Source organism: Dryobates pubescens, chromosome 18, assembly GCF_014839835.1.
Source record: "Dryobates pubescens isolate bDryPub1 chromosome 18, bDryPub1.pri, whole genome shotgun sequence".
Classification (NCBI taxonomy): domain Eukaryota; kingdom Metazoa; phylum Chordata; class Aves; order Piciformes; family Picidae; genus Dryobates; species Dryobates pubescens.
In genome coordinates this window covers 5,762,379-5,788,300 of record NC_071629.1, presented here as the reverse complement: position 1 = coordinate 5,788,300, position 25,922 = coordinate 5,762,379, and the positions used below count along the sequence as shown (strand labels likewise).

Sequence of the window (25,922 nt, the reverse complement as noted above, 5' to 3'; positions counted from 1 at the left end):
AGCTCTAGGGAAGGATAGAGTACACCTGTGTGCATGTGACCTGCTTCTGGGGCCAGCAAAGGTGGCCATGGAGGAAACCTACCTGCTGAATGTTGAAGGGGTCAAAAAGAAGATTCTGCATGGAGGCCAAGGGGAGCTGCCAAAGCTGCAGGATGGGAGCAAGGTAAATCATCTTGGTTGTCACCCTAAAGCCCTAGGGGAGGGAAGGGGGTCTGACACCCCTGCTCAGCATTAGATTCCCTCATAAGCTGAGGTACAGGGAGATGCCATCTCCAGGAGATCCCTTGCAAGTGGGAGGCAGGCAGCCACCTTGCCCTCACAGTGGCTACTGACACCACCCACAACCCTCACCTTGCCTTAGTGCTGTCACCTACCTCCTCCCTCTGTCCTGGGGTCATTGGAGTTTAACAGCCACGATGGGTTGCTGGAAATCTGCCTTTCCTGATGTGTGTCAAACAGGAGTTCAGGGGTGTAAAGACAGAGCTCCTGGCAGGGGGGTTCCAAGAATTCCTAGCCTGTGGGTCTGGGCTTGGTTCCACCAGGTCCTGCTGCATGCTGTTGGGAGCACTCTGTACTGGGTTATAAAGGGGGATCCAGAGAGTGCAGCAAGATCCAGCACTGATGGGTGCTAAGACACTTCACCATCTGCTTGCTGCCTAAGACAAGCGGCTAGGAGGCACAGTCTCCCGCTGCAGATGGAGAGCTGCCAATCAAAGCAGCCCCTGCTGGCACTGGGATGTGGGGCCAGGGAGGGGAGGGAGATGTCTCCCTGCAGTGCTTGCCCCTCCTAGCACAGAGTTTGTCCTGTGGCAGATCACCTTCCACTTCCAGACGCTGAAGGATGACTTTGAGCGGACAGTGATCGATGACAGCAGGGAAGTTGGCATCCCCATGGAGATCATCGTGGGCAAGATGTTCAAGCTGGAGATCTGGGAGACGCTGCTCAGCTCCATGAGAGCCGGGGAGGTGGCCGAGTTCTGGTGTGATACCATTGTGAGTGAGGGGCCCACAGGCGCCAGGGAACACCCCACCGGTGCTCCAGCCTTGCCTGGCACCAGCAGAGCGGGCACAGGTGTCACTCAGCTGGGGGCTGCCCCAGAGGAGGGGGTAGGGGCTGGCGCGGTGGCGCTGAGCAGAGCGCTCCCTGTCCTTGCAGCACACAGGCATGTATGCCCTGGTCTCCAGGGGCATGCGGAGGATCGCAGAGGGCCGGGACCCCCTGGAAGGGCAGAAGCACCGCTGTGGCATGGGCAACATGTTCGACTACCACAGCACGGGCTACCCCGACCTGGATGAGCTGCAGCGGACCCCGCAGCCTCTCATCTTCATCATGGAGTTGTTCCGGGTAAGCGAGATGGCAGCGGGGGGAGGGCTGCTGGCACGGAGAGGGCCAGGGCTGGCAGCTGAGCTTCCGCTGCCCCTGCAGGTGGAGGAGCCCTCGGCGTACAAGCGAGACACCTGGGCCATGAGCAAGGAGGAGAAGCTGGCAGCGGTGCCCGTGCTGCACAGCGAGGGCAACCGCCTGGTCCTCCGCAAGGAGTTCGCACAGGCGGCAGCCAAGTACCAGGAGGCTGTCATCTGCCTGAGGAACCTCCAGGCCAAGGTGGGCAGGGCTCAGCCACCCACCTCCTGCCACCCCTGCGGGCCCTGGGTGCCCAGGTCACAGGCATCAACCGCTCGATGTGGCTCCCTGGACAGGAGAAGCCATGGGAGGATGGCTGGCTGAAGCTGGAGAGCCTGGTGACACCGCTGGTGCTCAACTACTGCCAGTGCCAGCTGGAGCTGGGCGAGTACTATGAGGTGCTGGAACACACCACAGAGCTCCTCCAGAAACACAATGGTACCTGTGCCCTGCATCCCACCCCTGCTGCTGTGCCCGTGGCCCCTGAGGCCTCTGTCTCTGTCGTGGCAATGCTCATCCCAGGTCCCTCTGCCTGTGATGATACCTGTGTCATCTAGCTCTCCATGCCCACTGCAGAACCCAAGTGTGGATCCCTCTGCCCACGACAGTGCCCATGTCCCTTGTTTCCCCTGCCCTCAGTGGCCCCTGCACCCCATGCCCTCTAGGTGCCCACGATGTTGTTCCACACCATCCAAATGTCCAAATGATTTCCCCTTGCCTGTGATGATCCCTGCACCCCATGTCCCCTGGCCCAGGTCTCTCTGCCCACCCCATGTTCCCCTGTCTATGCTGGCACTTGTTCTCCTCGCCCCCTGGGTTCCCAGCTCCCGTGGCTGGTGGCCCTGGGCTGCAGGACCCCTGCCAGGGGCTCTCCTCTCCCTGCAGACAACGCCAAGGCCTATTTCAAGCGGGCGAAGGCTCACGCTGCGGTGTGGAACGAGCGGGAGGCACGGGAGGACTTCCTGCGGGTGGCTCACCTCGACCCTTCCATGGCAGCTGCTGTGAAGAAGGAGCTCAAGCAGCTGGGGGAGAGGATGAGGAAGAAGCACGTGGAGGATCGGAAGCGCTACCAGGGGCTCTTCCAGACACCCCGAGGGCCACGGGACAGTGAGGGGCAGGAGAAGGAGGGCGATGAGTCAGGGCAGCAGAAAGAGGCACTCCAGGATGAGGCCGGGGTCCTAAAGACCCCTGAGCAGGGGAGGTGTGGTGCAGGGACTGGAGAAGCAGAAAATCAAGGGGCTCAACAAGCAGAACAGGGAAGGGCCAGGTGTGAAGGGGCAGGAGGAGAAGTAGCCCAGGGGCAGGTTGTTGGGACAGAAGTAACAGTGAGGGATGGGACAGGACTGGGAGAAGTAAACCTGGGCACCTCTGATGCAAAGCCAGATTGCTGGGGAGCAGAAAGAGGGGCAGAGGAGGAAAAGGAGAGGGAGGAGGAGGCAGAAGAAGGGAAGGAGAGGGAGGAGGAGGCAGAAGAAGGGAAGGAGAGGGAGGAGGAGGCAGAAGAAGGGAAGGAGAGGGAGGAGGAGGCAGAAGAAGGGAAGGAGAGGGAGGAGGAGGCAGAAAAAGGGAAGGAGAGGGAGGAGGAGGCAGAAAAAGGGAAGGAGAGGGAGGAGGAGGCAGAAAAAGGGAAGGAGAGGGAGGAGGAGGCAGAAAAAGGGAAGGAGAGGGAGGAGGAGGCAGAAAAAGGGAAGGAGAGGGAGGAGGAGGCAGAAAAAGGGAAGGAGAGGGAGGAGGAGGCAGAAAAAGGGAAGGCAGAGAAAGAGAAGGAGGAGAAGGAGGAGAAGGAGGAGGGGGAAGCTGAAAAGGAGGAGAACCCAGCAGCAGAGACAGAAAAGCAGGCTGTAGTGCAATGCAGGGCAGCAGGGTGTACAGAGGCAACAAGCCTTAGGGAAAGGCTGGAGGGGGAAGCCAGTGGGTCAGAGGGTGCAGGCACAGGGTGTGGGGCCAGGACTGAGCTAGGCAGAGCCCCAGAGCCAGAGTCCCCCAGCAAGGGGCTGGGACTATCTAAGGGGCCCCTGAAGCTGGAGGATGAAACACCCAGAGAGACAGTGGAAGAGGGGAGCTGGGGGGAGCAGCAAGCAGGCACCAGTGATGCTGAGGAAGGCAACATCCACCCTGGCAGCTTCACCCCTGGTGCAGTGCTCCAGGCTGGGCGTTTGGGGACAGATGAGGAGCTGGGTGGAGGGGCACAAGTACCCCTTTCCCCCCCAGTATCCAGGGAAGGGGATGATGCATGCCCAGGGAAGAGCTGAGAGCTCAGGGCTACAACATGGGCCACAGCCAGCCCATTACCCCTTGATGGAGGAAAGGCTGCTGGACCACAGCACAGGCAGGAGGGCTGCTGTACCCTGAGAGAGAGCCCCAGAGCTGGGGACTGCAGTGACACAGGAACAAAGCTGTCCTCCCGCTGCTGCTGCTGTGCAGCCCTCCCTGCTGCCTCCCTGCCCCGACTCATCGGCTCCAGCGCTTTCAGCTGTGTCCTGCTGAGCTTTGCTGGCTGAGAAATAAAAGCTCTTCCCTGGCACCATGTGCTGGATTTGTTCCTGGACGTGACCAGCTTCCCTGATCATAGCCTGAACCTCCTGCCTCGCCCTGGAGCCTGTGGCACAGGGATGGGGCATCTTGCTCTGCCCATGAGAGGGGGACTTGAAGAGGCTGCATTTCACCTCTGTTAAAGCTCCTGAATCGCTCCTGGGTGACAGCTGCTCATGCTCTGCCCTGCAGTGGCACCGTGTCAGACCTTTGCCCAGCACTGCCAGCCCTTCCAGGCAGGGCTGAGAGCAAGGCCAGCCCTAAGTGTATCAGTCCTGAGCAGGCTTCACCATTAGCTGAGGCTGGGCTTGCACTCAGTGCAGTGGGGAGGGCCTGAAAGCCCTCAGCCTTGCCCTGGGCTAGTCCTAAGCTGAGGCACTCACTGTAAAACCAGGGCACTGGGAACATGGGCAGCACTTGGGGCAGAGGCACCCAGACCCCTCTGGGCACTGGAGACCTAATGGGGCTCCAGGGAGAAGGCATGGAGGGAGAGGACTGCCTGCTCAGCATCCCACTACTGTCTAAGTCCTTCCTGAGGCTGAAGGATTTGCTGCAGCAGAAGCCGCTGGTGGAAGAAGAGAGCCTATCCCCACACAGCTCCTGGCCCAGCCACGGCGCTGCCACAGGGCGCTGAGCAGAGCTGGCTGGAAGAGCATGATGGAATGTGGTGGCTGGGACACACACCTGTGTCTGGGGAGCCCAGAGCCCTGCTCACAACTTCTGCTCTGCCTCAGCTGGTGTGGAGAGCCAGGGTGACACAGAGCACGGAGCCATCTGTGTGCTGGCAGCTCTGCAGGAGCAGTGCCAGGGGGGGCACAGCCCCTGACTCAGCCGGGGTGCTCGGACAGAAGAGGACAGAGCACTGATCTGGGTCTCAGTATAAATACAAATTTATTGTCTTTCCAGAGCAGAGATGGTGCAAAGCAGTGAGGACAGCAGCACCTCAGTGCGTGGTTACCAGAGCATTAGCCAGCCTGCTCCCCTCCCTGCTGCATCCCAGCTCCCAAACACAGCCCAAGCACCCAGCCTGCTCACCGCTGCTCCTTGCACCCGCTGCTGGGACCAGCAGCTCTGTCCTTATCCTACCTTGTCTTTCCTCCAGCTCCCACCAGGCTGGGTGCTCCAGACCCCATCCTCAGGCCAAAGCCTTGCTCCTTCCCATCTTACCCCCCTCCTGCCACAGACTGGCCTGTGGTCCCTCAGCATGATCAAATAAGAAGCCTGGCACACAGAATGCTCACAGCAGCCACAGTGCCACTGCTACTGCACTCCTGTCACTCACCCAAGTGCGAGAGGGGACAACCAGGACAGCAACTGGCACTGTTGCTGGTGGACACAGGCCATAAGGCTCACACAACCTGATGCCCATGGCTGGCACTGCTCCACAGCTCTGCCAGCATGCTGAGGAAGCTGCACAGCCCTGTGCCCCTACATGCTGCCTTGGTCCCAGCCTCCCCAAGGAGCTCACATCACTGCATCCCATCCCAGCCAGTGACAACAGCCCTGTCCCTGTCCTCACAGCAAGCCCTGTTTCGGGCAGGATGCTTTGCACCAGCATCAAGCCCTGCCCCAGGGCTCAGGTATCTCATCCCTTCACAGCCTGTAGCCCCAGAGCATCAGGGTTAGCTCAGCCTCTGCCCTGGGGCACCTCACAGCACCTGACTCTGCCTCTTTCTCGACATGACACAGCACCAGACAGCCAGCTTGAGGGAGCCTTTGGGACCAGGAGCCATCACCACTGAGGTACCCTGCCAGCTTGCAGAACAGCCTCCTCCACTGCCTGGTGGTTCTTGCCTGCTTCCAACAAGTGCCTCCAGCCCCTCAGCCCAACTCAAGTTTGGGGTCAGCAGTGGGGCAGATGTTCCTTGGGGGCAGTAAGGAGGTGCCTGCCTGCATCACAGCTGAATGTCCTGGTGGTCCCAGGGCTGGAGCTGTGACTGGAGAAACCCCTTCCTGCAGTGCTATGGGCATGGGCAACTGCAGGAGCTGAGGCTCCCCAGGGAATGGAGCTGGGTTCAGGCAGGACAGGCTCTCTGTGCTATGGCAAAGGCACAGCTCCCCTGGAATTCAGGCAGAACAGAGTACCTGCTGCTGGTTCAGTCCTCTGTTGAGGTCCCCTTGCAGCAGCCTTTCCCCAAGGCAGCACCAGCAATGGGGAAGGTGCTGGTCCTCAAGGGAGCAGATGTTGGGCTGGACTGAAGGGCAGCTACACTTAAGAGCATTAGAATTTAATGGAGTGAGTCCATGAGAGTATTTGAGTACAGAATATGTATATAACATAGAGAAATATATGCAAATTAAAGGATAAGGCTCTGTTATAAAGACCCTCCCAAGATAAGGCTACTAGCAGGGCTGAAGCTCTAGCATGGACTCATCCCTGCTCCATAAACCTTGCAGACTCTCTGTATGTGCCTGGCTGGCTGCAGAGCCCTGGGTAGCAGAGACAGTTCCATCTGTAAGGCTGGCAGCTGGGTGCTGTTAGAAAGAGTTCTTATAAAAACTAGTTGGCTCCAGGAGGTTTTTTTGGTGCCTAGAGACCTGGATGTGTCTGGGCAAAACTGAAGGGGATGGAATGCTGAGCTCTGCATCCCCCAAGAGCTGCAGTCAAAGGCAGCAGCCCATGAGTGCTGGGGGAGACAGGCAGCTTTCACAGCTTCAGTTCTGCCTTCTGAACCTTTCCACTCAGGCTTAGGCACTGTAGCCAAGTGGCTGAGACAGCCTCCTGGGGAGCCCATGGTCCCACTCCTGCATGGCCTATGTTCCCCTGAGATCTTCTGGAGCTGGCAAGCATCCTGCACGACCGGCTTGGAAGGAGTCTGTGCGAGGTCTGCTGCAGCACAGGGAGCATGGCAGGGAGAGGAGGGGGAGGAAAGCAGCCAGGTAGCTGGTTAGGAAAAGCCTCTGGCTCACAGGAGGTGTTAGATAAGGGAGGTCATACCTGAAAGAGAAATGGAGAGGTCAGGAAAATAGGACCCAGAGCCACCTGGTTAGCATGAGGGTGCTGCAGAGTCAGGAGGGTCTTGGTCAGGGAGGCCAGAAACTGGGTGAGGGTCTGCATGGGCAAAGAGGGCAGCTCTGCTCTGCATCATGTTAGTGATGGCACCAAGCAGCATCTCCCCCCAGCACATGCATGGGCAGCCTGGGCAGGGGGCCGAGTGCTGCCCCCAGGCTGGAGCACAGGGGGGCAGCAGAAAGACCAACACCAAACCCCACTGGGTGAGCGGAGCACCATCCACACACGAATCCCCTAGTCCCCATTCCTGCTGGAAAGAGCTGTCCATGAGCAGTTAGGAGAGTCTGCACCATTGCTTCCGTCTTGCACCACTGCTGCCATCTTGCCAGGTCTCTGGGACCTTGACCTCTCCTGAGCAGGGGTCTGGACAGGGATGAAATGAGGAGGTTGCTCAAGATGCTCACTGCAAACTCGATGCTGGCAGGTCTCTCCATCTTCACAGTGGAAAACCCTGCAGTGTGGGGGGTCCTGAGCAGGGCAGGAGGCTGCCTTGCAGCTCATCTAAGGGCATCTAGTTGGTCTGTACTCTTGGCAGCCCTGATTGCCTCTCCTTGCAGATGTGAAACCTCATCCTCATCCTTTGAGCCCAGGTCCCAGCAGTGCAGTGGCAGCAGAGCTCTTGGCTGCAGGTGCTGCAGGGGGGGTCATCCGTGGCAGGGAAGCTGGGAGTGGGGCAGGGGTCTGTGGGGAAAACCTCATCTGAGGGAGCAGTAGGAGGCCATGGAGGGGGATTTCACTCGAGTACCTCGAGAGTTGGGGAAGGCGCTCCGCAGCTTCTCCATGATGTCTTCCAGGCACACGCTGACTTCCTGGGTTTTGGCTTCCACCTCATCTGCAGCAGGAAACAGGGCAGGTGTGGGTGAGCAGGCTCTCTGGGCATCTGCCTTGCCAGGCAGCACCTCTGCAAGGGCACAGGCAGCAGCTTCCTCCAGCAAGGAACCAAGGGATCGGGACTCAGAGCTCAGCTGAACCCCAATCCTCACCGGCAGCTTCGGTGTCAGGGGTGTTGTGCTCATTCTCCTTTGCCTGGCTGCCTTCAGACTGATGCAGAGTTGAAGCCAAGGAGGAGACTGCTGAGCCATTGCCCTCTGACTCTGCTGGAGGCTGGAGAGAGAAGGGGCTTGTCACAATCTCTGTCCTTGTCTCCTACCTGCTTTTAGACCATCCCCTTCCACCACTGCCCCAACTCTGTTAGGGCAAAGTCCAGCCCAAGGACAGGCTTGCCTGAATCCTTGCCCTGAGAGTACCTGCAGCAGGAGCTCCCTCAGTCGGTGCAGCTGGGACTCCAGCTGCTTGTTGTGGTCCTCCAGGATCTGCATGCGAGTCTCCAGGCGGCTCTTGTGCTGCCGGAGGATCCGTGCTTCGGCCAGGAGCTCGTCGTTGTGTGGGTCTTGCACGGATTCAGGGGAACCTGTAGCCAAGGTTGGAGACTCCACTGCCTCATCATGCTGCCATTTCAAACGTCTCAGCTCTCCCTGGAGGATTCTGCAAGACAGCCTAGGTCAGCATCGCTGCTTTCCTATCTAGAGACTGCTGGCAACACCTGCAGCTGGGCACTGGGGGTGGCCCATGACTCAAAGACAGCACCAGGGCTTTGCCAGATGTGAGGCTTGAGGACTAGCACACTCCCAGACACTGTCCCTGCACCACATGGTGGCCTGCCTGCAGCTCTACCCAGCTCCAGTGGTGTAAAACAGACATGCAGCTGTTTCCTACGAAGATGGGGACAAGGGCAGGGAAAGCATCACCTCCTCCTAAGCTGATCTGCTCTTCCTGGACTCTCACCCCACGTGGTCCAGAGCAGTGCCACCACTGCCCGGGAGGTGCTCAGGAACAAGAGGGTCAGCCATGGCCTGGGCTCATTTCAACCACTTTAGAGTTCAGGAGGGTAACAGGTTCTGGGGAGGAGTTCAGGAGCATTTTGGGGAACAAATTCTTGTCCTTTCCTTAGAGGCCATGCCCTCACCCAGCATACCCATGAAGGTTTATGGCTCAGCCCACTCAGCTCTTCTGATCCCTCCCTCCAGCCTCAGCCAGCTATTCCCTGGCTCCATTCTGAGCTCTGCCAGGCTTCTCCAGCCCCTTCCCCTTTGACTACAAGCCCTACTTTCAGAGTTGCCCGTGCCCCTACCTGTTTTCATCTTCTAAGTGGGCCAGGATTCTCTCCAGATCTCCCTTGTCATCCATGTTGAGGCTTCCTGGAACCTGCTGGTTGCCCCCAGGCTCCCTGTCCGTGATGGGGCTGGAATGGCGCAGCAGGTACTGGTCCTCATCCCTGTTGCAGTAGGTGAAGAGACACTTCAGTGAGGAACATCACACCCATGGGGTTTGGGTGCCCTTGGGGAAGGACAGCCTGGAGGGAGGTGGTTTCTTAGGGGATCTCATTCTGGCTGCTCCAGGTCTAGAGCTCAGAACTGCCTCAGCACTTCTGGATAGCTGGGGATGCCCAGAGCCTCAGACCCAAAGAGCTGTGAAGGAAAGCATTTCTGTGCCCTGGCTAGGCAGGGATGAAGACACAGAAGCCCTGACTCAGTAGGAGTTGAGCAGAAGGGAAAGGAAGTAGGAACTCACAGGCTATCATCAGGGGACAGGCTGTCACTGAAGAAGGAACAGTTCTGGCTTTCCATCTCTGCAAGCCTGGAAGAAAGAGAAACAGATTGAGATAGGGCCAGAGACACCCTGAATGTCTGCTCAGTGCACTTTACTTACAGCAGCCCCTGCAAGGCCAGGTCTGCCAGCTAGCCTGCAGCAGTCTGTCTCTCTTTACAGGCTCTGGAGACACTGCTGCTCTGGGTGACAGTCTCTGAAACACAGTGCTGCTGCCATGCAGCTGGCTCAGCCTCCTCTTGCAGAAGCAAAGGAAAGGGTGAAAGCCTACCAGCTCCACCCTAGAGCCTGAGTCACAGGCTCCCTGTGCTCTCTCAGGTCCCCACTCTGCCTGGACCCATGGTGAGGCATTAAAAAACACGAGGCAGCAGCAATGGGAAAGACACAACCAGCACTGGTGAGCACAGGGGCAGGCACTGAGGGATCTGCCTGGTGAGCATCCAACCATCAGCTCATACTGGGAAGAGCAGGAAGGTACACAGAGGCTACTTCATCACTAAGACATTGGCTGTCAAATTCACAGTGCTCACTGCCATCTCAAGTGGTATCAGCTGTGTCCCAGGCAGGAGCAAAGCTGTTGAGGAAGGTTTGCCAGGCCCTGAAGCTTCCTCTTCCCAACAGCACTGCAGCCTGAGCCACCACAGCTGGCTTCTGCTCACCTGGCAGCATACTGGGAAGCATGGAGGGGGCTGCAGGCAGCAGGAGATCAGCATGTATCTTCCCCAAACCCCCTCCACGTCCACCAGAGTCATGCCCCATGCCCTGTGATGGCAGCAGTGCCAGTGGGGATACCTGCTAGCAAAGTGCTCGATCCGGGAGTGGGTGTCAGCATGCGGTAACATCGGGGAGGAGGCTGGGCTGCAAGAGAGGCACACTGGTCAGCAGGGCTGGGCAGCTCTCACTCAAACCTAGGGCTTGGAGGGGCTGCCCTGCTCTCACCCCAGCTGAGAAAAGCCAGGGTAGAAGGGGGAGACTGAAATCTCCTCCCAGGTGCTACACCATCTTTAGATGAAGTGCCGCATCCAGCCCTCCCGTGGGAGCCTTTCTCTCACAGCTGAGAGGCAGCTTCCATCTGTGGAGCTCACACATCAGGCAGGGTCCAAAGACACAGCCTGGGGTACAGCTGACTCACGTTTCAGAGAAGTCAGCCTCAAGCACAGACTGGACAGGCAGGTAACCTCTCTGTGGGTGCTTGCTGAAGTACTGCTTGGACCGGAACTTGTTCTTCAGCGTTGTGGCAAAGTCTCTCATGTTCTCGCTGGACGTAGTCTGTGGAGACACAAACGTGACCAAGGTGGTGCTTAAGGAAAAGCTGGGGACCACAGGTCAGCATCTGCAGGGGAAAAAATATCTCTTCTGGGCACGAGGAAGAGACAGGCAAAACTGAATCATAGAATCAGTAAGGTTGGAAAGGACCTCAAGGACAAAAGGAGGGCACACAGCAGCTCTGCCAGCACTGTCCGGCACAGGCTGAGCTGGGTGTCGGTGGGCACCATGCATCCCACTCATCAGGAGTCCCAGAATGGCAGGGACCACCTCCAGCACATGGAGGGTAACAAAACCATACAAGAGATCCACTTAGGGGCTGCACCACCCTGCTGCTGCCATTGATGGGGGCCTGACGTGAGGTGGGACCCTTCCAGCCCAGCCCAGCGCCGTACCGGGGTGTAGTACTCCATGATGGGGTAGTGCAGCTTGTTGCCCTTGCTGGCTCGCCCCGTGAGGAAGCAAGTCTGGCAGATATCCACGTTGAACTGCTTCAGGCTCCGATACCTGCAGAGATCAAGAGCCCATAGGGAGGCAGTGAGAGGCAGCAAAAAACCCCACAGCCTTTTGGAGCTGAACCTTGGACGGAGGTGGTCTGTGTTGCTCTCCCATCCCACTGAGCCCATAATGCCGATGGCTGAAATCCCCAGGAGAGCATCTTTCTGCTCCCCCTCTGCTGACACATGGCCTGCCTTGCCTGAAACACTGCTGATGCAGAGGTCTAGGCTACCCCAGCAGCCAACTCAGATCCCTCCTGTAGGGCACCACGCCCTTCTCTTGGGGACCGAGGTCCCACGTCACAACCCCTACCTGAAGCCCTTGATGGGGCACTGCCGGCAGACGGAGCACTTGGTCTGATGCTTCACCTGCTCGGCCATGGTCACCCTGTGCAGCACGGCCAGCCACACCATGGACTGCGGCTCCAGGTTGGCCCACTCCAGGAACTGGGATGCCTCAATGGTGGACTTCCCATTGCTCTGGGGAGGAGAGAGGAAGGAGCCGCTCAGAGAGCCGAGATCCGTCTGTGACGGGACGCAAGCTCACTGCCGCCTCTGGCAGCCTCCCCCCAGCAGGGCTGCTGCGGAGGGCAGGGCACAGGCCATGGCACCCCACAGGCCATGGCACCCCACTCACAAAGCGGAAGCAGCTGCGGATGCTGGGCTCCACGTTGCTGCCTCCAAACGCTGCCACCTCCCCCAGCTGGCGTGGGACCTGGATGGCCTCGTGGAGCAGGACGCCGAGGTGCCTCTGGTCACACAGTCCCCCAGCATTCGCCACTTGGCTGAAGAGATCTGCCAGCAGGACAGACAGAGCCCCATTAGAGACACAGCTGACCCCCTGGCACACCGGGCAGGACGTGGGCACATGGGAGCCATGTGCAGATCACACCGGGGGTCCCACTGCCTGTCTCCAGCAGGGAGCTCAAACAAAGTCTGCAGTGACAGGACAAGGGGCAATGGCTTCAAACTAGAGAAAGGGAGATTTAGATAGGATGTTAGGAAGAAGTTCTGCACCATGAGGGTAGTGGAACACTGGAGCAGGTTGCCCAGGGAGGTGTTTGAGGCCCCATCCCTGGAGATATTCAAGGTGAGGCTCAACAGGGCTTTGGGCAGCCTGCTGTAGTTGAGGGTGCCCCTGCTGACTGCAGAGGGGGTTGGACTAGATGACCTTTGGAGGTCCATTCCAACCCAGACCATTCTATGATTCTTGAGACAGAGGTTCCATACATCACTTCTTGAATGGCCACAGCTGACCTCTGCCCAATCCCTTTATTTAACCCCTTGGTTCCTCCTGTGCTACCCCCCACCCCCAGCATCCCATGGCAGAGAGGACCACGGTTAAAACGCAGCAAGGAAAGAGGCTTCCCTTAACTTGTCTGAAACCTCCTCCCCAGCCACACACCCTCCACAATTTCCTTCTGGGAAGCACTGGATAACTGTTGCTTGTTAGCTTCTCCTTACAGTGCCACGAAAGCAAGGTCATCACAGCACCAGCTAGTCTGCAAAAACACCTCCTGATTTAGGCAGCATAGGCCTGGGGAGGGGGGGAGGGAGGGAGGTGATGCAAGCACATTAGTCACTGCAGGAAAGCTGTTTCTCTGCTCTTTCTGGGCAAAGAAGAGGCAAGCCAGAGAACAAAAGCAGTTCCACTCTCCCCAGTTTACAGCACACCAGGCTCTGGAGGAGGGAGATGGGGCACTCACACTGAAACTTCTCCTTGACCTCTGTCCCACACAGGCACGCAATGCCTGTCTTGAAGGAGAGCGCTCTCATCTTCCCGCTGCGGCCACTGCAAGGTGAAGACATTGCACAGGTTTGCAAAGGTCCTGGAGGGGGTTTATGCAGAGGGGTCACCAGAAGCCCCCTTGCTAGTGGCCAGGACCTTTTTGCAGCACTGCCAGCTGGAAGAGCACCATGGAGGCTTCCTTCCAGGCATGGCAGCCCCACAGCTCAAGAGGATGCCGAGGGAGTGGTACCTGTCGAAGACATTCAGCAGCCAGTTGAGGCTCATGTCCACACAGAGTGGGACATTCACCAGGATGCCCCTCTCCTCCTCCAGCCTCTCGTAGAGGGCAGTCAGGCAGTGGATGACCTCTACCACATCCATTGCCCGGTCGCTGGGCTGCAGATTGTGCTCGTTGAAGATTTCCAAGGCTGTGGTGAGGGTCACCATGTCCACTGTGCAGAAAGCACAAGAGGGTGGATCAGAGGCAGAGAGGAAAACAGAAGATGTTAAGAATCAAGAGGAAGGAGACGCAGCCCTACCTTGACCTGCGGCATCTCAGTCCCACTGAGACAGGGAAGATGCTAGCAGGGTGGACACAGCTCCCAGGGTTACTCTCTCACCCACAAGCCTCTCCCAAAACATCCACATCTCCACCTATAGTCAACTTGATCCACCATGCTGTGTGACCCTCCTTCCCTGTTGCTGTAGCCAGCCATGGTCACAAAGCTGCTCCCCATGAAAGGCACCGTGCAGAGTCGCAGGCACCCAGCCTGTGCCAGGTCCCTGCAGGGCTGGCCTGGGGAGCTGAGGGAGCACAGAGCCACACAGACCCTATCAGCAACTGCCCAGAGGTGGAGCAGACCTGAGCCCAGCTCTGACCTGCAGCAGGTGTAAAGGCACAAACCTGAAACGGAGCTGGGACAGCATGAGCTACCCTGCTGTCAGCTTTGTGTCTGTGTTTAGCGCCTAGCAGTCTTTCTTTCCTGAAAGTCTTTCCATCTCTGAAAGCATTCCTGTTCTCAGTGCCATGGGGATCACTAACCCTAACACTGTAACTTCATTCTCTGGAAAAGTCCTCCCTGCTTCTGTCAAAGCTGCTGAGAGTTGCTCTGGGGACACCCAATTCACATGCCGGTGAGCGTTGCTCCTGCTCACCCTTGCATCCGCACTGCCCACGGCTGCATATGGCTCTGACGTGTCCCACACTGCCTCTTTCCTTTTTGCCACTCACTCTGTCAAAACTCTCATGAGGAAGCCTTGGCAGCCTTCTTGCCCTTCTCAAGTAAGTCTTGAACAAGAAGCACTTATTCACGTTCCTCCACCTCATTTCTGGGCTTGGAAGAAGCTGCCAGCACAGCATATGAGATGCAAGAGAAGAGCAACCAAAGATGCACAAGCAGCACAAGGAAAGCCTCTGCTTTGCTCTGCCTTTTTCCTCACCATGCCTGGTCCTTCTGCAGCTGCTGCTGCATGGAGGCAGGGTAGCTAAAGCTAGCTGCTGTGCTCCCCCATTTACACTATATTGTCCCTGAATGCCCACCGGTATAGGACAGCCTGGTCATGAGTCAGTGTTCACCTCTCCTAAGTACCAAACCTCTTCTCACCTTCACTCATTGCCTTCTTCCAGGCCTTTCACAAGATGTCAAACAGCATAGGTGTCCCTGCTGTTTTATTTTGGCAGGGCCCTAGGTGAGAGGCCTTGCAGAAAGGTTTCCAGCAGCTGAGGGTGCCCCATCTCTCAGATTGCCATTTGCCTGCTCACCAGTTCCCCTAGAGCAGCTGCCTCTCAGAGCGCCAGCATCGTGTTGAACTCCATTGCATTAGCTTCACCTGGCTGTTAAATCTCCTGTCCACTGCAGTCAATTCTACTGATTCTCCTCCTCCTCTTTAAGCAGTGGAGCCCTCCCAGCCCCTGCTTGCAAGGCTGGTTGCTCCTCTAGGTTACATCCAAAGCTTCTCTGGGCTCACTTGGAGCTCCTGGGGCAGACCCTGCCTGATCCCACAGCTTTGTAACTCTGAGCCAGACCACTTTGCTCTCAAATCCCTTTGACCTGACACCAGCCCTTGAGGCATCCTCACCTAAAGCCTGCTGTGGCAGATTTAGGCTATGCCTAGAAACATTTCCACAGATCTTGAGTAGGGGAGTGGTGGAATGTAAATAAATGACCATTGGATGTACAAAGCAAAACGATGGTAAGGTCTAAATAATGTCACTGGTCTGATTACCAACATGAAGCAGTTTGGTAAATGAACTTCCTCTCTTTTCAGCTTCCTTTGCTCTAGCAGGTACTAGCCCTGGCTGCTGTGTTCTTTCTTGTGGTTAAGTACTAACAGCAGCTCTCTGCTCTTCTCTTCCTTTTACCTTGTACAGTGGGGAAGGGAGCAGGGAGTGGGGAAGCTGTTGCTAGCCCCCTGGTTTTAGCCCAGTGGGGGGTTCTTGTGTTGTTTCTACATTGCAAACACATGCAAATGTTGTATGTTTTGTACATATTCATTGAAGTCCATATTTTAGATTGCAGTTCTGCTTGTAAGCACAGCTTCATTTGCTTTCAACCGAGCTGGTCTGGCAATTTTACCTTGGGGGGTTGCTAATTTCAAACCACCACCCCTGCAAAGAAAGGAGCTGACACAGACCCCTCGCTGCCGGATTTGCTCGGTTTCCAGCCACACGCTCATCTTCCTAGCGCTTCTCCCCTCAGCTACCTGTCCCCTGGTGGGCTCCTGCCTTTGATGTGCTGACAAAAGCCTGTGTTAGTTTAATGCCTTTCTCAGGGGAGGCTCAGCAGGAGGGCACCGCTCCCGGCACTCACATCGCAGGGCTTTTTGCACTCGCCGCAGTTTCATAGCCGTCCGATAGGCTGAGAACTTGATGTTGTTCAAATCCGCTGCAATAACACAGGAGAAGGAGAATAAACCCGCAGCTTGACAGCCATTTATCTCCAGGGCAGGAAGCAGCAGTGGCAGCTGCCAGACACCAGCCCCGCCAGCAGAAGCAGAGTGCGAGGGGCACGGGGGAAGAGGATGAGGGACAGAGCCCGGCAGGGGGTTGCACCCATTGCTTTGCTGGGGCTGAGTGGCACGGAGGGAAGCAGGTGGGTTGGAGGAATCTCACACGGCACCCCACGCTGCACAGAGGTGCTGGGATGGGTTTGTGGCAGCCTCCTTACCCAGCGTCTGGTACAGCTCTGTCATCTTCGGGTGGTCCCAGCATGTCGTCTGGGCCTGGTGGCTGGAAGGAAAACAGAAGGACATCAAGGGTCAGCCTGGGAATTGGGCAACTTCACTACACGTAGAGTGATTTAATGTACTTTTTAAGCACAGCTTTCCCACTCAGCCAGTCCTTCTTGCCCGTCTCGAAATCATGGAAGTGATGGAAAAGCCCTTTTAAGATCATCAAGTCCGACCACCATCTAACTCTGCCAAGGCTGGGGCTAAACCATGGCCCTCAGCACCGTGTCTCTGCCTCTTTGAAACGTCTCCAGGCATGGGGATTCAACCACCTCCCTGAGGGGGTCTCTTCCAGTGCTTGAGATCCCTCCCTCTCAGTGCAGAAATGAAGATACAAGTTGAAGAAGCTGCGTTGCCATGAGAGATTTAAACAAGAACCCAGCCAGCCCTGGGGCTGAGTCTGCAGATGCTGGAGCTGCTGCACCCCAGCCAGCACACTCCTCAGCCACAGCAGCATTGAGGATGCCCCAGCTTGCTGCCAGCCCACTCCCTGCTTCCAGCTAGCACCCCCCTTCATCTGGAGCATCTCAGCAGGCAGGGAGAGCCTGGCTCTGGCAGGCTGAGATTGACAGGCTTTGCTGGAGGTCAGCTCACTGCCTCCAGTCCCTGTTCCCACTGGGCCAGGGCAGACCAGGGGCTGCAGGTGGGAGCACACTCACTTGATGTAGTATGGCACTTTGTTGGGGGAAATGGCTCGCTCCCAGGGGACTTGGACAGAGGCTGCAAGGAGAGAGGCATAGAGGTCAGATCAGCTGCAAGCATCCCTTTATGTTGATGCTGTTTCTGATGAGAGCCCAGTGGCACTGTGCCAGCAGGTGGGAGCCTCTGAAGAGGCTGTCCTTGCCCAAATCACCAGCTGTGGGTGCTGGAGCAGGCAGGCAGATGCTGCCTATAAGAAAGAAACGGGTCTGCTGGGCTTGCCAGAGGTATCTTGCCTCTCTTGAGACAGAGAAAGAGACACTTACTGACGATTTTGATGAGGCCCAAGGCAATACTGTGGTCAACAGTAGGCAGGGCTCACAGCAGCTGCAGTTGGGCACACACAGAGCACTGTCTGCTATGGCCAGGCTTGGGCACCCATAGCATCTGCTGTTCTCATTACTCATGCTCTATCAGCTGCAGTATCTTGGGAAGATGAGGACACTTCCCATACCAGTTGCCTGCCACCTTATGTTTGTGATCAGGAGATTGAAAGCCCTCTTATGACCCTCAGTTATTTTCCCTTGTCATAGGCAGCTTATCGATTCCAGCAACTGGAAAAGTTGTTCCTCCTTTCAGACACGAGGACATGGTCTGCAGAGAAACACGGGCACACAAACCCCACTGACCTCTGGAGACCCTGCAGGGCTCAGCACCTCTGAGGATGGATCCCAGGTGCTGAAACACAACCTGCTTTTCCATCCTTTGCAGGTCTGAGGGTGATCAGCCTGCAGCAGCTCAGCTCTACAGGAACAGCATCCCCCTGCCTCACCTCTCCTTAAAGCATACATTTCTGGCCTTCAAATGACTAACGTGGCTATACAGGACACTGCCTTTTCCTGCCATCTGTTTTCTTGCCCACTCAGTCTCTGGGGCTGGCACAGTCTCAGCATCACCTGGAAGCTGCTGCCACAAGTGTCACAGCTCCATGCTCTGAAGAGGAACCACACTCATGTCCCACTCTTCATCCCAGAAGGTGAGGTAGCACAATGCTAACTTAGGGAGATGCCTCCTGCTCTGGTTCCTGTGCACCAGGCACTGACCTGAGCCATTTTCTGTGTGGTTCTAGGAGCTCTGGGTACAGCAACAGAACTCTGCACCCTATTCTCCCCTACCACAGCCCATGCTAAGCCACTCTGCAGTCTCATGGCAGGAGGCCAGGAGGAGGCAACCACATACAGGAGAGGAAGTGCTGGGAGCCTGGTCCAAAGTCCCGGTGGGCATCTTGGAGCTGCTTCAGGCGTTCATTTATGGAGGCCTGGAGAACAGGACAGGAGAATTCAATGGTAGCCCATCAGGCATTTCAAACTGAAGCCCCATTCAGGAAGGTTTGTGGATGGACTCAGACATGCTCCAGCATGCAAGTCTTCTTTTGTCCTTGCTTGCTTTGATATTTGCCCCAGTCTCTTCAGCTTTCTACACCTCCTCCCGCTGGCTGAGGTAGCACAGGTCACATCTCCAGCTCCCCTATATCCATATCCAAGTCACAGCTGGTACTGACCCCTCCCTCAGATCCTAGTTCTCCTCAGACAGCTTCCTTTGCTCCCCCTATTGCCTTTTCCTGCTTAAGACCTCTACAGATTTACCAGCCACTTTCCTCACACTGCACTGGTGCTCTCTTCCTCCAGGACCACCATCTATGCCACCCCTGCTGTGCCAAGCCTTACTTTATCATCCTTGAAGCTCAAAAGTGACAGCCCTTCCCCAGCATCCCCCTGCCTGTGATATATTTGCAGTGCTTGGCTCTGCCTCCTTCCCACCTGCAGCTGCTTCCAGCGAGTGTTGATCTGCTCCAGGGTGCGGGAGTTCTCCATGGACAGGTGGACATCTGAGATGGCAAGCTGGTGTGCAAGATCATTGACCACTTTCACCCCATCCTTCATGGGGGAGAGCTCCTCTTTGAACAGCTGGAGTCCCATGCCAGGGGGGAACAGGCACAGGGCAAGGGAAGAAGAAAAAGAAGTAGGCAAGTGGTCAGAACTTGCATCTGATTCCTCTGCTACAAGCTAGGGCAGGCTAGTGGCTGGCAAGATGCTGCTGACTAACCCTTCCACATGGTACCTTAGCAGGCAAAAATACCTCACAGAACAAAGCAGGCAGGCTGGAGATTACTCAAACCTCCTGAGAAGTGAGACACGGACAATGCCTCATCTCTGCTGAGCCACTGTGCCTGCGAAGCTCTGCGCAACGCCACGGTGCTCAGCACGGTGCTCAAGTCTCTGTGAGCCAAACCCACCCTCACAAAGCTAGGAGGCTGTCAGAGGGAGGACCTGGCCCCCGAGACCCCAGGGGATGAGGCTACATCTGACTGAGCAGTAAGGAGCAGCAGTAGTGCCCCCGGGGAAAGCAGCATCTCATCACCCCCGGGGGCGGAGGCAGAAGTACCTTTGTCGACTGGATGTGTTCTGGCAAGGAGTCAATGAAGAGGTCCCCGATGGGCTCCCAGGTTTCACGCACGCTTTCAGCCTGGTCCAGCGTTGTGCTGAGCTCCTCCATGGCCCCTTTGATCTCCAGCAGCTGCTCCAGCGTCCGCTCGATGTGGCGGTGCTGGTCCACGCAGCGGGCGGTGAGCTTCTCCCACAGCTCGCTGGCCACGTTCGCCTGCTTCCAGACGAAGCGGCTGAGGTTCTGGATCCGGTGCCGGGGAGAGGCATCTGCAAAGGCAAAGCAGAGCAGCGACAGAGAGCAAAAATGAGAGCCCAGCCCCGAGGAGAGTGGGTAAGAGATGGAGGGAGAGCAGGGCAAAAGGAGATGATGGGGTTTTTTAATCTAGGGGAGACTATGAAGAGGGAGGGAAACCAGGTGGCATCCATCTGTGCACCGCCTCCCCCAGGCATCCAGCCTGCCCTCCTCTGGCCATCCATACAGGCAGAGGCCCTCATGCCCTTTAAACAACCTACCCTGGAGCACATCTGATACTGCCACGTGAGATATACCCCACCATGTTCTGCACCAGCAGCCTCTGCCTGCACCCAGGACTGAAGCACTGCCCTGCAAATGGTCTGCTCTTTGGCCAAAGGACTGGAAACAGCCTGGTGCATGATGGCACGAGGCAGAGCACTGACATGCAGCCTGGTGCCACACCAACCACCTTCATTTCATCTTCTCTGGTCCAGCCCAGGAGGAGCTGTGCCATGAAACAAGAAGGAAAGGGGAGCTCCATGGACCTTTGCCTTCTGAAGTTGGCTCTTCTAGTTCCTCAAAGGGGTGCTGGGAAAGGAAAGCCTGTGCCGACTCCAGGACAGAGTAAATGTATGGTCCCCGAGACTTCACTTCTTCCATGAAAGCCTGGAGAGCAGAGCAGAGAGACAAGAAAGCAGGCTGAGCTGGACAGCTGTGCCCCTGTTGCCCCCTCACCAAGGTCTGCAGGGATTTATTCACTTGAGGATCCAAACCTCAGTGGAGATACAGAGAGAAATTAAGAGACAAAGCAACAGTTTGGTTTTGTTTTCCTGTTAAAAACAACTAAAGCCCAACTGTCACTGGCAGCAAGATCAGGGAAGCAGGAGGTTCTGATCTGTCTGGCTTTACCCCAGTTTCAGGTGTGGTGATAATGTGTGCTGCTACAGGAATCACTCATGTCCTGACCACCAGGTCATCTTCAGACCAAATGTCCTTCTCAGGCCCAAGATCCCAAAAGCAGAGGAGAGTGAGAGGCACTTCCCCCTGTTGCAGAGGTAGGACACAAGCAGGAAACTAGGAGAGAAGGGATGGGACCCACTACCAGCCACAGCACCTGCAGATGACTTGAGGGTGGATTTGTTTTCTGAGCCCAGCTGGGCTCTGCCTGGGGCATACCATAGATATTTGCTTGGGAGTGAGGCTCTGCCTTTCTGCAGGAAGCAGAGGTGGAGACAGGCAAGGACTGGGATGCCCACAGGCTGTGGGCATGAGACCCCTCCGTAGGGGTCCCAGGCAGGGGCAGGTCCCTGGTAGCCCATGGTAGCCCAGAGCAGCAGCAGGGGAGGCGTGAGGGAACCTACCGCATGCATCTCCTTCTCCTGCTGCACCAGAAGGACATCACCCCGCAGGGGCAGCTGTGCTGAGAGCTCCTCATCCTTCTGCCCCAGCCAGTCTATGATCTCCTGCAGAGGCACCTGCAGCTTCCCACTGTGGTCAGAAAAGGCCTCCAGCCGAGCCCTGGCAGGAGAGCAAGGACAGCGAGACGGTGGTCAGCTGCAGAGGAGCAGACTCCTTAGGGAGGGGAGGCACAGCACCATAGTTGGGGTGGTGACCCCCAAGCAGCCCCAGGACCTCACTAGTGACTGTGCACAACCTTCAGCCAGCACAGATGCTGCACTGCCACGTGGGGTGAAGCATGGAGGTGTGGGGAGTGTAAACTTTGAGGCTGTTCATCACCCTGGAACCCAGAGCAGAAGACAGTTGCTCCTGTAGGTCAGGACTGTGCTCTGCTTAGCAGAGGGGGCTTGGGTCAGCATTGACATGACTGAGTAGCTTCCAGAAGCCTTGCATTGAGGCAAGAGACCATTAACACACCCCAGTCAAGCTCTCTGTCATGCTGGCTGTGGAGCTGCAACCTCTGATGGTCTGGAAGGTGGTGCCCCCCATGAGGTGGAGAGGGTTCCCAGGGAAGGGACAAGCTAGAGGAGATGGCAGCAAGGTAGTGAGGTGAAAAGAGACCAGTTGCAAGCACAGCAGCAGAGGAGGATAGAGAAAGCAGCAGAAAGCAAGCAGAAGAGGAGGGGATGGGGGACGAGGAGGGGATGGCTGGAAATTAAGGCAATGGTTTTCAGCATAAGGAGAACGACTCAGATCTGTGGACAAGAGGAGAAAACTGAATCAAGGTCACCATGGACTCATGTGGCTCATCAAGCAAACAAGTTCAAAAAGCAAATGCAGCAGGCAAGGCTGGAAGGGCAGGGCAGAGCTTGCTCCAGGGCAAGGCTGGAAGGGCAGGGCAGAGCTTGCTCCAGGGCAGAGCTTGCTCCAGGGCAAGGCTGGAAGGGCAGGGCAGAGCTCGCTCCAGGGCAGAGCTTGCTCCAGGGCAAGGCTGGAAGGGCAGGGCAGAGCTCGCTCCAGGGCAGAGCTTGCTCCAGGGCAGAGCTTGCTCCAGGGCAAGGCTGGAAGGGCAGGGCAGAGCTCGCTCCAGGGCAGAGCTTGCTCCAGGGCAAAGCTGGAAGGGCAGGGCAGAGCTCGCTCCAGGGCAGAGCTTGCTCCAGGGCAAGGCTGGAAGGGCAGGGCAGAGCTCGCTCCAGGGCAGAGCTTGCTCCAGGGCAAGGCTGGAAGGGCAGAGCAGAGCTTGCTCCAGGGCAAGGCTGGAAGGGCAGGGCAGAGCTTGCTCCAGGGCAGAGCTTGCTCCAGGGCAAAGCTGGAAGGGCAGGGCAGAGCTTGCTCCAGGGCAGAGCTTGCTCCAGGGCAAGGCTGGAAGGGCAGGGCAGAGCTTGCTCCAGGGCAGAGCTTGCTCCAGGGCAGAGCTTGCTCCAGGGCAGAGCTGGAAGGGCAGGGCAGAGCTTGCTCCGGGCAGGGACCCTTACCGAAGGCTGTGGGATTTCTTTTTGATCTCGTTCCAGCAAAGATTCATCTCCAGAGGGGCCTGGGGCCCAGCAGCACTGCTCAGAGCCCGGGGGGTTATGCACGAAGGTCCTGCACCATCCTGTGAGACATCAACCTAGGCAGAAAGAGAACCACACTGCAGCCAGAGATCGCTGCCCGGTGCTTATGGCACCAGACTGTGGATACCTACCCTACTTTGTCCTGACCCTGCCTGGCTTTGCAACTCACAAGGAGGGTGTCCTGTCCTCAAGACAGGTCTGCCAGCAGCTCCAGGGAAGCTCATGGCTAAGCCTGGAGGAAGGATGAAGTGCCAGCACCAGCAGCACATAAAGTAAAGGCTGAAGGAAGGCATAACTCGGCTTCTGCTCTGCAGGTTCTCTGTACTCCTCAGTTGTCCAGCAATGACCTTATCTCACTGACAGGTATTAAATCAGAGCTGGCCCTCGTGTGTCAGAGTCCCTGCAGGGCTAACAGCCATTTTTTTCCATGCCATATGGGGCTGCTGTCCTTTGAGAGGAGGTAGCACTGTGGGTCCTGCTGTTTCTAAGGACCAAGGGGACCTGCGAACCTCCTTTATGTCATCTCCAAAGCTGATACCCCAAAGCACAAGGATATTCCCAACCTGCACAGCAAACCTGAAGTGCTACTTCTCCTGCACACCTCTCCAGAAGGAGGTGCAGTGGGAAGGATACTCTGAGAAGCCATGGAAGCAGATGACAGCAAATCCTAACCCAACTGCACAAAGGAAGCTCTCTTTGCACCACACCACTCAGCCTGGAAAACCAAATGCTGGTCCCTGGACAACAAATGGAAATAGAATAGAATAGAATAGAATAGAATAGAATAGAATAGAATAGAATAGAATAGAATAGAATAGAATAGAATAGAATAGAATAGAATAGAATAGAATAGAATAGAATAGAATAGAATAGACCAGGTTGGAAAAGACCTTTGAGATCATTGAGTCCAACCTATCACCCAACACCATCTCATCAACTAAACCATGGCACCAAGCACCCCATCCAGTCTCTTCCTAAACACCTCCAGGGGTGGTGACTCCACCACCTCCCTGGGCAGCACATTCCAATGGCAAATCTCTCTGTGAAGAATTTCTTCCTAACATCCAGCTTAAACCTCCCCTGGCACAGCTTGAGACTGTGTCCTCTTGTTCTGGTGCTGGTTGCCTGGGAGAAGAGACCAACCCCCACCTGGCTACAACCTCCATTCAGGTAGTTGTAGAGAGCAATGAGGTCTGCCCTGAGCCTCCTCTTCTCTGGGCTAAGCAACCCCAGCTCCCTCAGCCTCTCCTCATAGGGCTTGTGCTCCAGAATCCTCAGTAGATGGGGGAAGGAATCCTCTCAAAAGCTGGTAGCACTGCACCATGCTCCTGCCTGTGATGGCAAGGAAGACAGGAGCAGGACTAGAAGCATCTCCTGCAGGACTGGGTGAGTGGCAGGGGATTTCCTCTCCACAAAGCAGTTTGTTGTGCAAAGCAGGGCGTCACGTTGCCTTTCCACAAGTGAGCCCCCGAAGTGCTTTGCTGTGGAAGCGGCAGCAGTTCCCTCTAATGCTACTTTGAGATCAGAGCTCAGTCGGGATAATTATCCCCAGGTGATTAATCAACCATAATTAAACGCATTAGCACTTTCTGAAGAGAACACACAACAGGCACCTCTTTGCCAGGGAAGGGAAGCCACCTCTGGGGAAAAGCAGCAGCTCTTCTAAGGGGAATTTGCCACTGGTCCCTGTCCAAGGGCTCCCGGGAGTCCAGTGGACAGATCCAGCCAAGGCAAGGGGAACAACAGGTAGGAGGAAACCACCAAGCAAGGAATTTGGCCACACAGCCAAAAGAATACCCTCCCCACACCACAGCTCTCAGAGAAAAACCAAATGATTGCTGACATTGGTGCTAAGCTTTCTTCATCTAAAGACATCTGACGTCTGCCTTCTCATCCTGTCTTTCCAGGGGCATGGAGAAAACAGGGAAATAAGCATCACCCACAGAGCTCACAGCAATCTTAGAGCCATGAATAACAAACTGCTCAAGCTAAAACTGCTGCTTGCAGGTAAGAAAATCAATACTCTGCATGTGCACATCCTGACGATGCTGAAGTAGGTTAGCCCCACAGTGCTGCCAGGGAACACTCCAGCCCAGCCCACCCGTCCATCCCAGAGGATACCGAAGGAGGAGATCAGCTCTGAGTGCAACTGCAGCACAGCTCAGCAGGCAACACAATCCTCCCAGCCTTAAGAAGAAGTTAAAAGCCCATCGAGCCTTTGCAGGCCGTGCCCAGTAGATGAGCCAGGGACAATGGCTAAGCAGGGCCCAGGTGTTGAACATCTGTTCCCTGTGGAGCCAACAGAGGGGAAAAGCAGAGCTTTGCCTCTAAGCATCCCCTTCCCCAGAGCCCCAGCCTGGATCTGCACTGCTCCTCCACCCCCGAGCAGCTTGACATTCAGGCACAGAACACTCACACCAGCTCTGGAGCACACCTCTACCTGTGCTTAGCCACAGATCCGCCGCAGGGCTGCCCAGCTGCGCCAGGGGAGCGGGCATCGCCTCCCGCCCCTCCGAGCGCCGCGGGCATCGCCTCCCGCCCCTCCGAGCGCCGCGGGCAGCACCGGCAGGGAAGCAGCCGAGCGCTGTTTAGCAGAGCAGGGACACCCTGAGCACTGACCCCCCAGGAATCTTCAGGGAGGCGGCAGTGCCTCAATCCCAGCTTTGTCCAAAGGCATTCCAGCAGCCTCCAACCTGCCTTAACCCCGAGGGTACCATTGTGGCAAAGCACAAAGGGATCTGCCCGCTGCAGGGCATCCCGGCGTGGGAAAGCTCCTGGCGGGAAGCTGGCTGTGCACGGAGGGATTGCTCCGGGAACTGGGGGAGATCCATCTCTGCCAGGCCATGGCAAAGGAGATAGAGGGCTGAGATGGGGTCACCAGCAGAGACCTTGCCCTCAGACGCTGGAGCACATGCAGGGCACTCAGGAGTGTTTGCCAGGCAAAAGCTCTAACCGGGGAATAACCCCAGCAAGCTTTGTCTTACTGGAAGGTAAACAGTCAGGTCCTTGAGAAGTCAAAGATGCCCTCCCTGCCCACCATGTGCCCCAGTGCTGGGTGCCAACACAGATGTTCCTGCCTGGACTGGGTGCAAATACGTGTTTTTGCCAGAAGGCTCTGGGCTGGCTCCCTGTGCCCCCCGCAGTCCTGCTGCCCGGCATTGTTTACGTGCTCTCCTCCACCTACAGGGAGGCGATGAAAAGCTCCCTCTATCTCTCCCTCTCTTCCCTTCCTTCCCTGCCTGCACATCTGACTCCTGCTGTTCCTCCCTCTGGCACCAGCAGGGTCAGCCTCCTCTCCCCACCACCTCCCAGGCACAACAGATGCAGGACCAGCTCCCAGACTGGAGGAGGGGGCTTCAGCAAGGCCAGGGCACAA

The 25,922-nt window shown here is 56.7% G+C and overlaps 2 protein-coding genes across 7 annotated transcripts in view; one reads left to right on the top strand and one right to left on the bottom strand.

Moving 5' to 3' along the window:
- The first annotated feature begins 12 nt into the window (after positions 1-12).
- On the top strand, positions 13-6,133 carry LOC104306384 (aryl-hydrocarbon-interacting protein-like 1). Its single transcript, XM_054169795.1, has 7 exons — positions 13-163; positions 814-993; positions 1,157-1,345; positions 1,427-1,603; positions 1,699-1,840; positions 2,288-2,727; positions 6,059-6,133. The coding sequence occupies exons 1-7, from the start codon at positions 68-70 to the stop codon at positions 6,131-6,133; spliced, it is 1,299 nt and encodes a 432-aa protein (XP_054025770.1). The 5' UTR covers positions 13-67.
- Positions 4,809-25,922, bottom strand: part of DRP2 (dystrophin related protein 2) — a 31,385-nt gene continuing 10,271 nt past the window's right edge. For 2 of the 6 annotated variants that reach the window (XM_054169418.1, XM_054169422.1), the window contains 22 exons: positions 22,469-22,602; positions 20,957-21,113; positions 20,141-20,261; positions 19,359-19,627; positions 18,734-18,880; positions 18,153-18,231; positions 16,934-16,994; positions 16,214-16,275; positions 15,857-15,931; positions 13,297-13,498; positions 13,024-13,109; positions 11,955-12,112; positions 11,631-11,797; positions 11,216-11,327; positions 10,687-10,823; positions 10,347-10,412; positions 9,519-9,584; positions 9,079-9,222; positions 8,195-8,432; positions 7,931-8,051; positions 7,693-7,779; positions 4,809-6,872 (listed from right to left, as the gene is read on the bottom strand). In XM_054169418.1, coding sequence (XP_054025393.1) covers positions 6,853-6,872; positions 7,693-7,779; positions 7,931-8,051; positions 8,195-8,432; positions 9,079-9,222; positions 9,519-9,584; positions 10,347-10,412; positions 10,687-10,823; positions 11,216-11,327; positions 11,631-11,797; positions 11,955-12,112; positions 13,024-13,109; positions 13,297-13,498; positions 15,857-15,931; positions 16,214-16,275; positions 16,934-16,994; positions 18,153-18,231; positions 18,734-18,880; positions 19,359-19,627; positions 20,141-20,261; positions 20,957-21,113; positions 22,469-22,602 — 2,709 coding nt within the window. In that variant the 3' untranslated portion in view covers positions 4,809-6,852. Of the gene's footprint in view, positions 7,780-7,930; positions 8,052-8,194; positions 8,433-9,078; positions 9,223-9,518; positions 9,585-10,346; positions 10,413-10,686; positions 10,824-11,215; positions 11,328-11,630; positions 11,798-11,954; positions 12,113-13,023; positions 13,110-13,296; positions 13,499-15,856; positions 15,932-16,213; positions 16,276-16,933; positions 16,995-18,152; positions 18,232-18,733; positions 18,881-19,358; positions 19,628-20,140; positions 20,262-20,956; positions 21,114-22,468; positions 22,603-24,980; positions 25,121-25,922 lie in introns of those variants that run through there. The other 4 variants (XM_054169417.1, XM_054169416.1, XM_054169421.1 and 1 more) reach the window with 3 other exon arrangements.